The sequence below is a fragment of the Ovis aries genome, chromosome 9 (assembly GCF_016772045.2).
Source record: "Ovis aries strain OAR_USU_Benz2616 breed Rambouillet chromosome 9, ARS-UI_Ramb_v3.0, whole genome shotgun sequence".
In the NCBI taxonomy this organism is placed as follows: domain Eukaryota; kingdom Metazoa; phylum Chordata; class Mammalia; order Artiodactyla; family Bovidae; genus Ovis; species Ovis aries.
The window spans coordinates 44223744-44239277 of NC_056062.1; the positions used below are offsets into that span (position 1 = coordinate 44223744).

General features: G+C 36.3%; 1 protein-coding gene across 42 annotated transcripts in view; it reads left to right on the top strand.

The window, feature by feature from the left end:
- CSPP1 (centrosome and spindle pole associated protein 1) overlaps positions 1–15534 on the top strand; it is a 113797-nt gene that overhangs the window by 57499 nt on the left and 40764 nt on the right. For all 42 annotated transcript variants that reach the window (XM_060393731.1, XM_060393742.1, XM_060393751.1 and 39 more), the window contains 3 exons: positions 26–147; positions 511–622; positions 13719–13848. In XM_060393731.1, the coding sequence (XP_060249714.1) occupies positions 26–147; positions 511–622; positions 13719–13848 (364 nt within the window). The remainder of the gene's footprint in view (positions 1–25; positions 148–510; positions 623–13718; positions 13849–15534) is intronic.

The following is a 15534-nucleotide window of genomic DNA, read 5'->3' on the forward strand; positions in this document are numbered from 1 at the left end:
ATTTCCCAATTTTCTGTTGGTACAGAGTTGCACCTCTGCCTCCACCTCCCATGCTGCCCCCTTTGGCTGCGAACTACCGAACTCCTTACGATGATGTGTACTATTTCTATGGGGCCAGGAATACTTTGGATCCTGGTCTTGCTTATTGTAAGTTATCTGTGGGGTAAACATTACTGTACAGCAGTTCAGTCAGGAAAATTGGTTTCTGTGCAAGCAAAAATATATCAGTGAGAAAAAGCACAACTTTACTTAATTCCAATATTATATATTTATTGATTTAGTAAATGCTCTACTTTAAAACTCAGTTATAATTTGTAGTTATTTCCTTTTTATCTAGATTTAAGAAATAACTATTTCATGTTTTCTCGCATTATTCTTTGCTAACTCTTAACTCAGAAGGAAATATGTTTTTTTTCCTTAGGTAGCATTTTCGGTATGTGACTTTTTCTTTAGGGATAAAGTGTTATTAAGTGAGTACTCTTGACACAAATGTGTGTGTTTTCTTTTTAGATGGTTCAGGGATGATGGGAGTACAGCCTGCTCCTGCTGCTTATGTTGCAGCTCCTGTCTCCCACCACCCAGCACAGCCTATCGTCACCCACCAGCCAGTACAGCCTATTGTGTAAGTAGTTAAAATACTTTGTTTCAAGATTAATTTGTCTTCCATTGAACCTGTATTATTCAGTGCACTCTTTTTTGTTCAGAACAGATATAACTTATTTTAATTTATAGTTATTATATAACCAGTGCACAATGCTGGAAAAGATTGAGGGCAGGGGACCACACAGGATGAAATGGTTGAATGGCATCACCCACTCAATGGAGATGAATTTGAAGAAACTGTGAGAGGTAGTGAAAGACAGGGAAGCCTGGCATGCTGTAGTTCATGGGGTTGCAAAGAGTCTGACACAACTTAGTGATTGAATAACAACAACGTTATGTGTAGTGCTTTTAAGTCAGTGTTTCATATTTCTTAGAAAGCACATTAAAAAAATTAAGAATAACCTCTCTTTCTGTTATTAGAAAAGTCATTTGTGTGTCTTATTGATAAAAAAAGAGTACAAACAAATGTATAAAAAATTGAAATCACCTAAAATCTCATTCATCCAGAGGTAGATATATCTAAATATGTATTCAAGAACCCATTTTATGTACAAATACAACCACAAAAGTATATACAGAACACACTAGAGCATCTTTTTAAAAAAAAGACGTTTTTATTTAGAGATAAACATAGATTCCTATGGTGAAATTATAAGAAGCAGTATAGAGACATCCTGTGTACCTTTTAGTTTCTTTCAGCATTTTCAATATTCAGTTGCTAATATTTTGCAAAACTGTGTTCAGTATCACTCGGATATATAACACTGAATACAGTGAAGATACACTCCCATCATTGCAGGGATTCCTGACGATGCCCTCTTAAAGCCAGACATAGTTCTGGCCTACCTCAATTCTCTCCTTAGCCACTGGCAGTAACTGATCTATTTTCTATTTCTGTAATACTTCAAGCATGTTTTATAAGTGGATTTTTAAAATATGTAACCTTTAGGGGTTGACTTTTTAGAGTTAGCATAACTGTCTGGAGATTCATCCAGGTTTTTGCATGTGTAAATAGTTCATTTGTTTTAATTGTTAGTAGCATTCAATGGTGGGGAATGTACCACAGTTTAACCATTCACTTATTAAAGATCATCTAAGTTATTATGAATTGATGGTTTTGAACTGTGGTGTTGGAGAAGACTCTTGAGAGTCCCTTGGACTGCAAGGAGATCCAACCAGTCCATTCTAAAGGAGATCAGTCCTGGGTGTTCTTTGGAAGGACTGATGCTAAGGCTAAAACTCCAATACTTTGGCCACCTCATGTGAAGAGTTGACTCATTGGAAAAGACTCTGATGCTAGGAGGGATTGGGGGCAGAAGAAGGGGATGACAGAGGATAAGATAGCTGGATGGCATCACGGACTCAATGGACGTGAGTCTGAGTGAACTCCGGGAGTTGGTGATGGACAGGGAGGCCTGGCGTACTGCAAATCATGAGGTCGCAGAGAGTAGGACACGACTGAGCAACTGAACTGAAGTTACGAGTAGAGCTGCTGTAGACATTCTTGTACAGGTTTTTTTTTTGGTAAACACAGTATTTCTTTAGGATATTGCCTAGGAGTGTTTGTTATTGTTGGGTTGTATGGTAGTTACAGCCTACTTTTGTAAGAAACTGCCAGACAGTTTTCAGAGAGACTGTACTATTTTCCTTTGTATCAGCAATGTATTAAAAACCTGTTTCTTTTAAACAAACAAACAAAAACCTGTTTCTTCATATCTTCCTCAATATTTGGCATGTGACTTGTGTTTAGGCCATTCTGATAGGTGTATATATAGTGATTGGGGTTTTAATGTAGTTTCCTAATAATGATAATGTTGAACGTCTTTTCATGTGTTTATTTACCATCTGTAAATCTTTGGTGAAACATCTATTGATACGGCTCAGATGGTAAAGAATCTGCCTGCAACATAAGAGACCCAGCTTCAATCCCTGGGTTGGGAAGATCCCCTGGAGAAGGGAATGACAACGCACTCTAGTATTCTTGCCTGGAGAATCCCATGGACAGAGGAGCCTGGTGAGCTACAGTCCATGGCGTTGCAAAGAGTTCAACATAACTGAGCGACTCAGACTTCCACTTTCCACTTTTTTACTTTCTGTTGATGTCTTTTGCACATTTTCCAATTGGAGTATTTTTTTTTTTTAATACTGAGTTTTTAAGAGTTCTTCATATATCCTAAATATTAGTTCTTTGTCAGATATGCGGTTTGCAAATATTTTCTCTCCGTCTAAAGTTTGTCTTTTCATCCTTTTAGTAGGGTACTTGTAAATTTTAAATAAGTCCAATATATCAGCTTTTTTCTGTGGATCATGCTTTCAGTATCAAGTATCTAGGTATTTGTTTCCTAAGCCTGGATCCAAAAGATTTTCTACTGTTTTGTTTTTGAAAAATAAACGAACTCTTTAGTTCTTTGTTTTCCTGAAAGTTTTTGTAGTTTTACATTTAACTTCGTAATCCATTTTGAGTTATTTTTTGGGTAAGGTGTTAGATTTAGGTCAGAGTACCCATTCCCTGCCATGTGAGTGTGCAGTAGTTCCCAGGACCATTGGTTGACAAGATCCTTTTTCCTGGGAATGGGTTTTATACCTTTATCAAAAACAGTTGGGCATGTTTGTATGAGTCTCTTTCTGGGATTATTCTCTTCCATTGTTCTGTGTGTCTGTCCTTGTGTTGGTGTCACTTGATAATTGTAGCTCCGTGGAAGTTGGGAAATAGAGAAATATGAGTTCTTCAAATTTGCTTTTTTCCAAGATTCTTTTTTGACTATTCTAGATCCTTTGTATTTCCATGTGAATCTTACTTGGGATGAGCTGCTCAGTTTGAGATTTTGTTGGAGAGTATATAAGATCTATAAATCTATTTGGTGTTCAGTCACTCAATCGTGTCCAACTCTTTGAGACCCCATGGACTGCAGCACGCCAGGCCTCCCTGTCCATCACCAATTCCCAGAGTTTACTCAAACTCATGTCCATTGAGTCAGTGATGCCATCTAACCATCTCATCCTTTGTCATTCCCTTCTCCTCCCGCCATCTATCTTTCCCAGCATCACGGTCTTTTCAAATGTGTCAATTCTTTGCATCTGGTGGCCAAAGTATTGGAGTTTCAGCTTCAGCATCAGTCCCTCCAACGAATATTCAAGATGGACTGGTTGGATCTCCTTGCAGTCCAAGGGACTCTCAAGAGTCTTCTCCAACACGACAGTTCAGAAGCATCAATTCTTCTGTGCTCAGCTTTCCTTATATTCCAACTCTCACATCCATGCAGGACTACTGGAGAAACCACAGCTTTGACTAGATGGACCTTTGTTAGCAAAGTAATGTGTCTGCTTTTGAATATGCTGTCTAGGTTGGTCATAACTTTTCTTCCAAGGGGCAAGCGTCTTTTAATTTCATGGCTGCAGTCATCATCTGCAGTGATATTGGAATCCAAGAAAATAAAGTCTCTCACTGTTTCCATTATTTCCCCATCTATTTGCCATGAAGTGATGGGACCAGATGCCATGATCTTCATTTTCTGAATGTTGAGCTTTAAGCCAACTTTTTCACTCTCCTCTTTCACTTTCATCAAGTGGCTCTTTAGTTCTTCTTTACTTTCTGCCATAAGGGTGGTGTCATCTGCATACCTGAGGTTGTTGATATTTCTCCTGGCAATCTTGATTCCAGGTGTGCTTCCAGCCCAGCGTTTCTCATGATGGACTCTGCATATAAGTTAAATCAGCACAGTGACAATATACAGCCTTGACGTACTCCTTTCCCTATTTGGAACCAGTCTACTGTACCATGTGCAGTTCTAACTGTTGCTTTCTGACCTGCCTACAGATTTCTCAAGAGGCAGGTCAGGTGGTCTCGTATTCCCATCTCTTTCAGAATTTTCTAGTTTGTGGTGATCCACACAGTTAAAGGCTTTGGCATAGTTAATAAAGCAGAAGTAGATGTTTTTCTGGAATTCTCTTGCTTTTTGGATGATCCAGTGGATGTTGGCAATTTGATCTTTGGTTCCTCTGCTGTTTCTAAAGCCAGCTTGAACATCTGGAAGTTCAGAGTTTACATACTGTTGAAGTCTGGCTTGGAGAATTTTGAGCATTACTTTACTAGCTTGTGAGATGTGTGCAATTGTGTGATAGTTTGAGCATTCTTTGGCATTGCCTTTCTTTGGGATTGAAATGAAAACTGACCTTTTCCAGTCCTGTGGCCACTGCTGAGTTTTCCAAATTTGCTGGCATATTTGTGAAAGTGTAGCACTTTCACAGCATCATCTTTCAGGATTTGAAATAGCTCAACTGGAATTCCATCACCTCCACAAGCTTTATTCATAGTGATGCTTCCTAAGGCCCACTTGACTTCACGTTCCAGGATGCCTGGCTCTAGGTGAGTGACAACAGCATTGTGATTATCTGGGTCATGAAGATCTTTTTTGTACAGTTCTTCTGTGTATTCTTGTCACTTCTTCTTAATATCTTCTGCTTCTGTTCAGTCCATACCCTTTTTGTCCTTTAATGAGCCCATCTTTGCATAAAATGTTCCCTTGGTATCTCTGATTTCTTGAAGAGATCTCTAGTCTTTCCCATTGTATTGTTTTCCTCTATTTCTTTGCACTGATCACTGAGGAAGGCTTTCTTACCTCTCCTTGCTATTCTTTGGAACTCTGCATTCAAACGAGTATATCTTTCCTTTTCTCCTTTGCTTTTGGCTTCTCTTCTTTTCACAGCTATTTGTAAGGCCTCCTCAGACAGCCATTTTGCTGTTTTGCATTTCTTTTCCATGGGGATGGTCTTGATCCCTGCCTCCTGTACAGTGTCACGAACCTTCGTCCATAGTTCATCAGGTACTCCCTCCATCAGATCTAATCCCTTGAATGTTTTTCTCACTTCCACTGTATAATTGTAAGGGATTTAATTTTAGTCATACGTGAATGGTTTAGTGGTTTTCCCTACTTTCTTGAATTTAAGTCTGAATTTGGCAATAAGGAGTTCATGATCTCAGCCATAGTCAGCTCCTGGTCTTGTTTTTGCTGAGTGTATAGAGCTTTTCCATCTTTGGCTGCAAAGAATATAATCAGTCTGATTTTGGTGTTGACCATCTGGTGATGTCCATGTGTCCATGTCCTCTTCTCTCATGTTGTTGGAAGAGGGTGTTTGTTATAACCAGTGCATTCTCTTGGCAGAACTCTATTAGCCTTTGCCCTGCTTCATTCTGTACTCCAAGGCAAAATTTGCCTGTTATTCCAGGTGTTTCTTGACTTTCTACTTCTGCATTCCAGTCCCCTATAATGAAACGGATATCTTTTTTGGGTGTAGTTCTAGAAGGTCTTGTATATCTTCATAGAAGTGTTCAACTACAGCTTCTTAGCATTACTGGTCGAGGCATAGACTTGAATTACTGTGATATTGAATGGTTTGCCTTGGAAACAAACAGAGAGCATTCTGTCGTTTTTGAGATTGCATCCAAGTACTGCATTTAGTACTGTTTAGTATTACCATCTTAATATTTTTTTCATTTTTTAAATTATGGTAACATACACATAACATCATTTGAAAGCATTTGTAGTATATAGTTCAGTGATGTTAAGTACATTCATACTGTTGAGTAACCATCACCATCATCTGTTTCCAGAATTTTTCATCTTGTAAAACTGAAACTCTATACTTATTAAACGATATCTCCCTATTTCCTCTCCCCTATGTTCCTGGCAAACATATTCTACTTTTCCTATGATTTTGGCTAGTTTAGGTACCTCATAAAAATGAAATCATACAAGATTTGTGTGTGTGGCTTTTATTACTTAATCATAATGTTCTCAAGGTTTATCCATATTGTGACATAAGTCAAAATTTCCTTACTTTTTTGCCACGTACGTGGCTTATGGGATCTTAGTTCCCAGAAAATTTTCTTCCTTTATAAAACTGAATAACATTTGATTGTATTTTATGTATTTACCACATTTTGCTTATCTACTCATCCAGTGATGAGTGCTTGGGTTGCTTATGCAGTTTAAGTATTGTGAATAGGCTGCTGTGAATATGGGTGTACAGCTCTGTGGTTGAGACTCTGCTTTCAGTTCTCTTAGGCATATACTCAGAAGTGAAGTTGCTGGATCATATGGTCAATCTGTTTTTAATATTTTGAAAAACCACTGTAGTGTTCTCTACAGAAGCTACCCCATTGTATATCCCCAACAGCTATGCACAAGGTTCTGACATTTACACATCCTCACCAACAGTTACTAGTTTTTGTTTTTGTTTTGTTAGTTGCCATCTTAATGGGGGTGATGTGGATCTCATTGTGCCTTTGATTTACATTTCTCTGTGATTATCGATGTTGAGCATCTTTTCATCTGCTTTTTGGCCATTTGTTTGTCTTTGGAGAATGTCTTTTCAAGTTATTTGCTCATTTTTGAATCAGATACTTTATTTATTTGTTGTTATGTTTTTAAGAGTCTTTGTATACTCTGGATATTAATCCCTTATCAGATATATAATTTGCAAATATTTTCTGTCATTCTGGGTATTATTTTTTTACTCTGTTCGTATATAGCAATGCTATAGATTCATACACCGTTTTAATTTTTGTGAAGTCCAGTTTGTCTGTTTTTTCATTTCTTGCCTGTGTTTGGTGTCATATCTAAGAAAATCATTGCCAAATCCAGAGTTGTGAACCTTTTGCCCTGCATTTTCTTCTAAGAGCTTTGCAGTTCTGGGTTTTATGTTGAGGATTATGATTTTGAGTTACCTTTTGTATACAGTGTTAAGTAAGGGTCCAGTTTCATTCTTTGCATGTGGGTATCATTTTTGCAGCACCATTTATTGAAAAGACTGTCCATTCCCCATTGTATGATCTTGGTGCCCTTGTCAAGAATCATTTGACTTTATATGTGTGAATTTATTTCTCAATTTTCTGTTCTGTTCAATTGTTGTATCTGTCTGTGTGCCAGTCCTGTGCTATTTTGACTACTGTAGCTTTGTACTATGTTTGGAAATCAAGAAATGGGAATCCTCTAGCTGGTTTGGTTTCAAAATTTATTTAGCTATTTGGAGTCCCTTGAGATACCATATAAATTTGGGGAAGAGTTTTTCTAATTTGGCAAAAAAAGGTCATTAGGATTTTTTCTAAGGCTTATGTTGAATCTGTAAATCATTTTGGGTAGTTTTGACATCTTAACAATAGTAAGTTTCCCAATCCATGGATAAAGGATGTGTTTCCATTTATTTATGACCTCTTTAATTTCTTTCAGCAGTGTTTGGTAATTTTCATTGTATAAGTCTTTTACTGCTTTGGTCAAGTTAAATCCTAAGTTGTGTTTTTTAATGCTATTATAAATAGAATTGTTATTGTAATTTCTTTTTCAGATTGCTTATTGTTTGTGTATAGACATGAAACCGATTTTTTGTGTTGACTTTGTATTCTGCTACTTCGCTGAATTCATTTTACTAACAGTTTGCATGTGTGTGGATCACAACAAACTGGAAAATTCTGAAAGAGATAGGAATACTGGACCACCTGACCTGCCTCTTGAGAAATCTATATGCAGGTCAAGAAGCAACAGTTAGAACTGGACATGGAACAATAGACTGGTTCCAAATAGGGAAAGGAGTACATCAAGGCTGTATATTGTCACTGTGCTTATTTAACTTATATGCAGAGTCCATCATGAGAAATGCTGGGCTGGGTGAAGCACAAGCTGGAATCAAGATTGCCAGGAGAAATATCAACAACCTCAGCTATGCAGATGACACCACCCTTATGGCAGAAAGCAAAGAAGAACTAAAGAGCCACTTGATGAAAGTGAAAGAGGAGAGTGAAAAAGTTGGCTTAAAGCTCAATATTCAGAAAATGAAGATCATGGCATCTGGTCCCATCACTTCATGGCAAATAGATGGGGAAATAATGGAAACAGTGAGAGACTTTTATTTTCTTGGATTCCAATATCACTGCAGATGATGACTGCAGCCATGAAATTAAAAGACGCTTGCCCCTTGGAAGAAAAGTTATGACCAACCTAGATAGCATATTAAAATACAGGGACATTACTTTGCCAACAAAGGTCCATCTAGTCAAAGCTGTGGTTTCTCCAGTAGTCCTGTATGGATGTGAGAGTTGGACTATAAAGAAAGCTGAGCACAGAAGAATTGATGCTTCTGAACTGTGTTGTTAGAGAAGACTCTTGAGAGTCCCTTGGACTGCAAGGAGATCCAACCAGTCCATCCTAAAGGAGATCAGTCCCAAATATTCATTGGAGGGACTGATGCTGAAGCTGAAACTCCAATACTTTGGCCACCAGATGCAAAGAATTGACTCATTTGAAAAGACCGTGATGCTGGGAAAGATTGAAAGCAGGAGAAGGGGATGACAGAGGGTGAGATGGTTGGATGGCATCACTGATTCAGTGTACATGAGTTTGAGTAAACTCAGGGAATTGGTGATGGACAGGGAGCCCTGGTGCGCTGCAGTCCGTGGGGGTCGCAAAGAATCTGGCACGATTGAGTGACTGAACTGAACTCTGTGTGTGTGTAATCATTAGGCTTTTCTGAATATAATATCATGTCTGCAAACATAATTTTACCTTTCTTTCCAATTTACCTGCCTTAAAAATGTTTTTTTTCTTTCCTAATTGTTCCAGTACTGTATTTTGTCGAAATTGTGAAAGCAGGCACCTTTGCCTTGTTCCTGATCTTAGAGGATGAGCTTTTAGTCTTCGTTGAATCTTAGGTTCACTTTGGATTTTATATATGTGACATTTATTGTATTTAGATGGTTTCCTTCTACTTCTAGCTTGTTGTGTGTTTTTATCATGAAAGTTTGTTGAATTTTGTTAAATGCTTTTTCCTTATCAATGGAGGTTTTTGTGTTTTTTTTTCCCCTGTCATTCTGTTAATATTATCTCTTATATTGATTAGTTTTTATATGTTGAACCATCCTTGTATCCCAGGAGTAAATCCCATTTGGCAATGGCATTTAATCCTTTTAATGTTCTGCTGAGTTTGGCTTCCTAATATTTTATTGAGGATTTTTGCATCTGTGGTCATAAGGGATATTTGTCTGTAGTTTTCTTTTTGTGTAATGTTTTTGTCTTGTTTTGATATCAGGGTAATGCTGGCCTCCTAGAATGAATCAGTATGTGTTTCCTCCTCTTGAAGTTTTTGGAAAAATTGAAGGACTGGTGCTCTTTAAGTGTTTGGTTGAATTCACTGTCAGAACCATCAGATTCTGGGCTTTACTCTCTTAGGAGATTTTTGATCAGGGAGTCAATCTCCTTATTAGTTATAGGTTTATTCAGATTTTCTATGTCTTTGTAATTTAGCCATACATTGTAACTACATTAAGTCTCCAGTGTGTGAGCATGGATGTCTTTTAATTTATTTGAGATTTAAAAATTTCTTTCAACAGTATCTTGTGGTTTTTAGACTAGCTGTTGTTTAATTTATTCTAAAATATTTAACACTTTTTGATGGTGTTATGAATATTCTCTTCTTAATTTCATTTTCATGTTATTTATTACTGGTTTATAGAAATACAGTTGAAATTTGTATATTAATTCTTTTATCCTGCAATTTTGCTGAACTCTTTTTATCATTACTAACAGTTTTTGGTGAGTTTCTTAGCATTTTTCTGTATATATAATATGTCATCAGTTAATAGATGTTAATTCCTTTCCATCTAATGCTTTTTTTCTTGTTAAATTGCCCTGACTAGAGCATCCAGTGCAATGTTGAATAGATATTATGAGAGTGAGCATTTTCATTCTATTTTGCTGTTAGGTGGAAGGCATTCAGTCTTTAACCATTAAGTATGATGTTTGTTGCAAATTTTTCATATTGCTTTTATTAACTTGAGGAAGTCCCCTTGTATTCTTTATGATTCAGGAAGGGGTATTTGGTATGTTCTTTCAACGTATTACTGAGTTGGAAATTGAATTTTGTGAAATGCTTTTTCTGTGTTTATTGAGATATCCTGTGGTTTTTATTCTTCATTCTGATAGTATGGTGGGGATATATTTATTGGATTCAGACATATTAAACCAATTTGCGTTCCTGTGGTAAATCTCACATGGTTAGGAAGTACAGTCCTTTTCATCTTGCTGGACCTTTCAGTTGATTAATTTTTTGTTGAGGACTTTTGTCTGTGTATTTATGAGTGATACTGGTCTTTGGTTTTTGTTTTCTTTTGAAATCTGTCTGATTTTGGTATTAGGATGATACTGGCCTAATAGAATTAGTTGGATGTGCTCTTCCCTTTTCTACTACTTTGGAGAGAGTGTTGTGTGAAGCATTGTTAATTTTTTCAGTGAGGTAGAATTCACCAGGAATCCAGTTTACCCTCATCTTTTCTTTATGGATAATTTCCTGATTACTAATTTAATCTTCCTTGTCATTGGTTAATTCATATTTAAAATTTTTTTCTTGCAACAGTTTTGATAGTTTGTGTCTTTCTAGAAATTTACCCATTTTGTCGAGATAATCTAATGTGTTGGCATATAGTTGTTCATAGTATTCCCTTACAATCTGTTTTATTTTTATAAGGTCAATAGTAATGTTGCTTATTTTATTTTTTTATTTCAATAATTTTAGTCTTGTTATTGTACGTTTTGACTAAACATTTGTCAGTCTTGTTGATCTTGTTAATGAATCAGCTCTTGGTCTAGTTGATTTTCTCTGCTGTGCTTTTAGTCTCCATTTCATGTTATTTCTCCTCATCTTTTTGTTTTCTTCTTTCTGTTTCCTTTGGGTTCAGTTTGCTCGTGTATTTTCTAGTTTTTGAAGGTGGAAACTTAGGTTATTGATATAGTGTCTTCTTTTTTAATATGTGTATATTACAACTGTAAATTTTCCTCTTATTGTTTTAGCTTCTTCCTTAAATTTTATGCATTATCTTTTTGTTTTCATTTATCTCATTGTGGAAAATTGTGGAAATTTTTAATAGAGCTTTAATATAATTCCATTGCAGTTAGTAGAGAAGGAAATGGCAACCCACTCCAATATTCGTGCCTGGAGGAGACAAGGTCTTGGCTCCTCTTGACAAAGGAGCCTGGTGGGCTGCCGACTATGGGGTCGCACAGAGTCAGACATGACTGAAGTGACTTAGCAGCAGCATTGCAGTTAGAGAACATACTTTGTGTGTGTGTGTGTTTTTTAATTTATTAAGGTTTATTTTAAGACTGAGGCTTATAACGTGTGTTCTGTGCTGTAGAACGTTTCATATGCACTTAAGAAAATTAGCATTTTCCTGTTGTTGGGTGGATAGTTCTGTCAGTGTGACTGAGATATAGTTGGTTTATAGTGTTGTTTATTTTCTGTATTTCCTTATTGAGCTCCTGTGCAGTTGTTTATTATTAGAAGTAGTGTATTGAAGTCTCCAGTTATTATTTTTATTTTTCTCTTCAGTTTTGTCAGTTTTTGTTTCCTGTGTTTTGAATCTCTGTAGCTATGTGTACATGTGCTCATAATTGTTATATCTTGCTGATAAGTTGACCCTTATCAATAAAAATGATTCCTTTCTTGGTTCCAATAATGCTTTTTCTTTAGTGTTAAATATAGCATTCCATTTTAATTCTCTTGCTGCCTTTAGTATAATTTGTGTGTCATTTTCTTTGTGGTTTCCTTGCAGACTGAAATTTATGTTTTTAATTTAAAAGAACTGAGTTCATATTAACACCAGTTTAATTTCCATAATATGTAAAATGTTTTCTCCAGTATAATGCCATTCCTTCCCTTCTTGATGCCACTATTGCATACAGAGTATATTGTTATATATTTAAGCTCATCAGTAGTTTTTAACTGTTCCTTCTTTCCTTTATGTAGTTGTCTTTTAAATCAAAGAATATAGCTGCAAATAAAAGCATATTAGTAATATCTTTAACCTTTACCTATGTAGTTACTGTTAACTGGTGTTCTTTATTTCTTTGTGTTCACTCCGGTTACTGTCAAGTGTTTTTTATTTCAACCTGAAGTGCATCATTTACTGTTTCTTATAAGACAGGTCTGTTGTGATGTCTTCTCTGAGTTTTATTTAATAATGTTCTAATTTCACTTTTATTTGTGAGGTGTAGTTTTCCTGGACATAGAATTCTTAGTTGACTTCCCCCTCGCCCCCCACTGTCATCTCTCTGAATATGTCATTTCCTTGCCTATTGGCCTTCATAGGATTTCTGATGAGCTGTTAATCTTACTGAAGATCCCTTGTATATGATGAGTTTTTATTTTCTTGCTGCTTTTGCAGTTCTTCTCTTTTTCTTTTGGCACATTGACCATGATGTGTATAGATATGGATCTCTGAGCCTTTTTGCTTTGAGTTTGTTGAGTTCTGTATGCATAATTTCTAAGAAGTACAAGACCTGGATTACCAGGGGGAAAGAAAATAATAAATAAAAAGGAAGAGTAGAAAGGGGCTTCAATTACTAGGGAATCATTGCTGTAATTTTACCCAACAGTTAGAACTTTGACAAAATTCCCATCCTAGGCCTCCATAAACAGGGCAAGGTTTTAGGGATTTTATTAATCTTATACCATCAATGCCATTAATAAAATCTATGACTCAGTGAAAAAAATTTTGTTTTTTTCTGATAGACTTTTTACTATAATTCTTTGTTTTATTCTTAAAATGGCTAGGAAGTTATTACTTTATTTTGGAGTAAATTTATTAAGTAAATCATTAGTTATGATATTACTTGAGGAACTTCCACTGCATTCAGAGAAGTGCATAAGTTATATGTATACTGCTTGATGAATTCTCACAAGTGTTTTTATTTGTATGTGAACGTTTTACTTGCATGTAACTGCCACCTAGATTAGGAAATAGATTCAGTAAATTTGAAAGTTCCATTAATTTTGAAAGCAGAGATAAGGGGCATTTACTTAAAATTTTCTCTTTGAACTATAAAGAAATAATTTCTCTACTTTGTGTGTGTGTTAGTCTCTTTATCATGTCTGACTCTTTGCGACCCCATGGACTGTAGCCCACCAGGCTCCTCTGTCATGGGATTTCCCAGGCAAGAATACTGAAGTGGGTTGCCATTTCTCTATTTTAAATGTACTTATATGCCATGCTATTTCAAAGAAGTGTTGCATCTTCTTCTTGTTTTGTCATAAAAGAATTTAAATTATGAATTGTGTATTTGATGTAGGAGTACAGTTGGACAGAATGAGCTGAAAATTACAAGTAATCGAGCAATAAATTCAGGATTGTTTTTTGAAGATAAACCAAAGCCTTCAAAACAGTCATTTCAGTCTTACCAGGAAGCTTTGCAGCAGCAGGTATCCATTTCATTTTTTTCAATTGTTCATTCATGTAATGTTAAACATCTTATGTCTTAGTACAGTGGCCCTTTAAAACTCAGAGTGTGGCTGAGAAAGAATTCCATTTATTTATCATTAAATGCGATAAAGTTTGATATAGACAGGCTGGAATGCATGGGATAAGGAGAGTAATTGCCTTGGCTGTTAGGAGGACTTCACATGATTGATGGCTTTTGAGTTGCATGTTATACAGTGAATAAATATGAAATTCCTGGTGTATTCAGGGAATGGAATTGATGTAAGAGAAGGGGCTGGAGTGTTAGATTATACTGGATTGTGAAAGATAGCAAGTAACGGGTTTTCAGTTTCATCTTGTTATCTATCGACAGCCAAAGGGAGGAAATCTTAAGCCAAAGAGTGAAAGAAGTATTATAATTGATGTGAGCAGATGTGGCTTTTAGGAAGATATCTGGTTGTGATGTGGATGGTCGGGAAAGATGTGGCGGAGAAACCTTTTAGTAAAACTGTTAGTTAGTCCAGCCAGGAAGTAACCAGGTCCTGTACCAGGTGGGGAAGATGGATAGGACATCGAAAGAGACATTTCTTGGATTTCATTAATAGGACTTAAATTTAGAGACTGAGGAAAGAACAGGGCTTTAAGATGATTCTAAGTGTTGTAATCTAAGAGGATGATAAAGCTATGAACTCTTAAGGATAGGGAGAACAGAGGCAGAACACTTAGGGAGGAAGATAACTTTCTATTGTGGTTTGTAATATTTGGAGAGAGTTTACTTAGGAATAACTGTATCAAATGTGTGGATTTTTGGGGGGAATAGTTATATCTTCTCCAGAGAGGTCCCTGGAACTGTAGGTATATATATTCACCTGGGGTACCCTTCTACAAAATTCCACTGGATTTCTTCTAAAGCTCAGATTTTTATTCTATTTTCTACACTGGGCAACCTCCTTGAAAAGTGGGCTTTTTCAAAATTACAGAATTACCAACATTATTTTTTTGTGTTAGGAATCTACAAACAAGAGGCTGTATTTGTCTGTTTTCAGATGAGCATATTAAAAACACCACTGACAGAACCAGATTTCCTAACCCTAGAATTTTTTATATGTGATGACTTCCTTGACCTTCCTAAAGTAGTTGCTTAAATTTGCCATGCATATGGTAATGATTTTAAAAGTAACTTTCCAAAATGTAGATCTTTATTCATTGCCTATTCATATATCTTTAAAGACCAACCCTGTGCTTACACTTGATGATGATAAGACCATTTTGTGTGCTTTCATAAAGTATACTTATATAGCCTGGCTTTCTCTAGAGAGCTTTGAACCTTCAGTATCTTTGAACTTTGGGAATGGAGTTTGCTCAAGGTAGAGTAGGTCTGGTGATGGGTAGGGCGTAGTTGGCCCAGGTCTCAGAGGTGTGGGGAGTAGTTTGTGGCTGGCCAGGTACCATGAAAGGGTAGATGAAGAAAATGAAGGTAGGGAGAGTCTGTTGGAGCCCATGAAAATGGTGAGGTTAGGAAGGGAATACCTCAGGTAGAAGCTGGGAGTTGGGAAGATGAAGCTACCTTAGTCCAAGTGGCACCAGTGGTTGGAAAGGGCCCAAGTGACAGGATGTGAGGGAGTAGCAGCTATATATTCCAGCTACCAAAGTATTTTTAAATTGTTTTTACATATATTTGTGATATT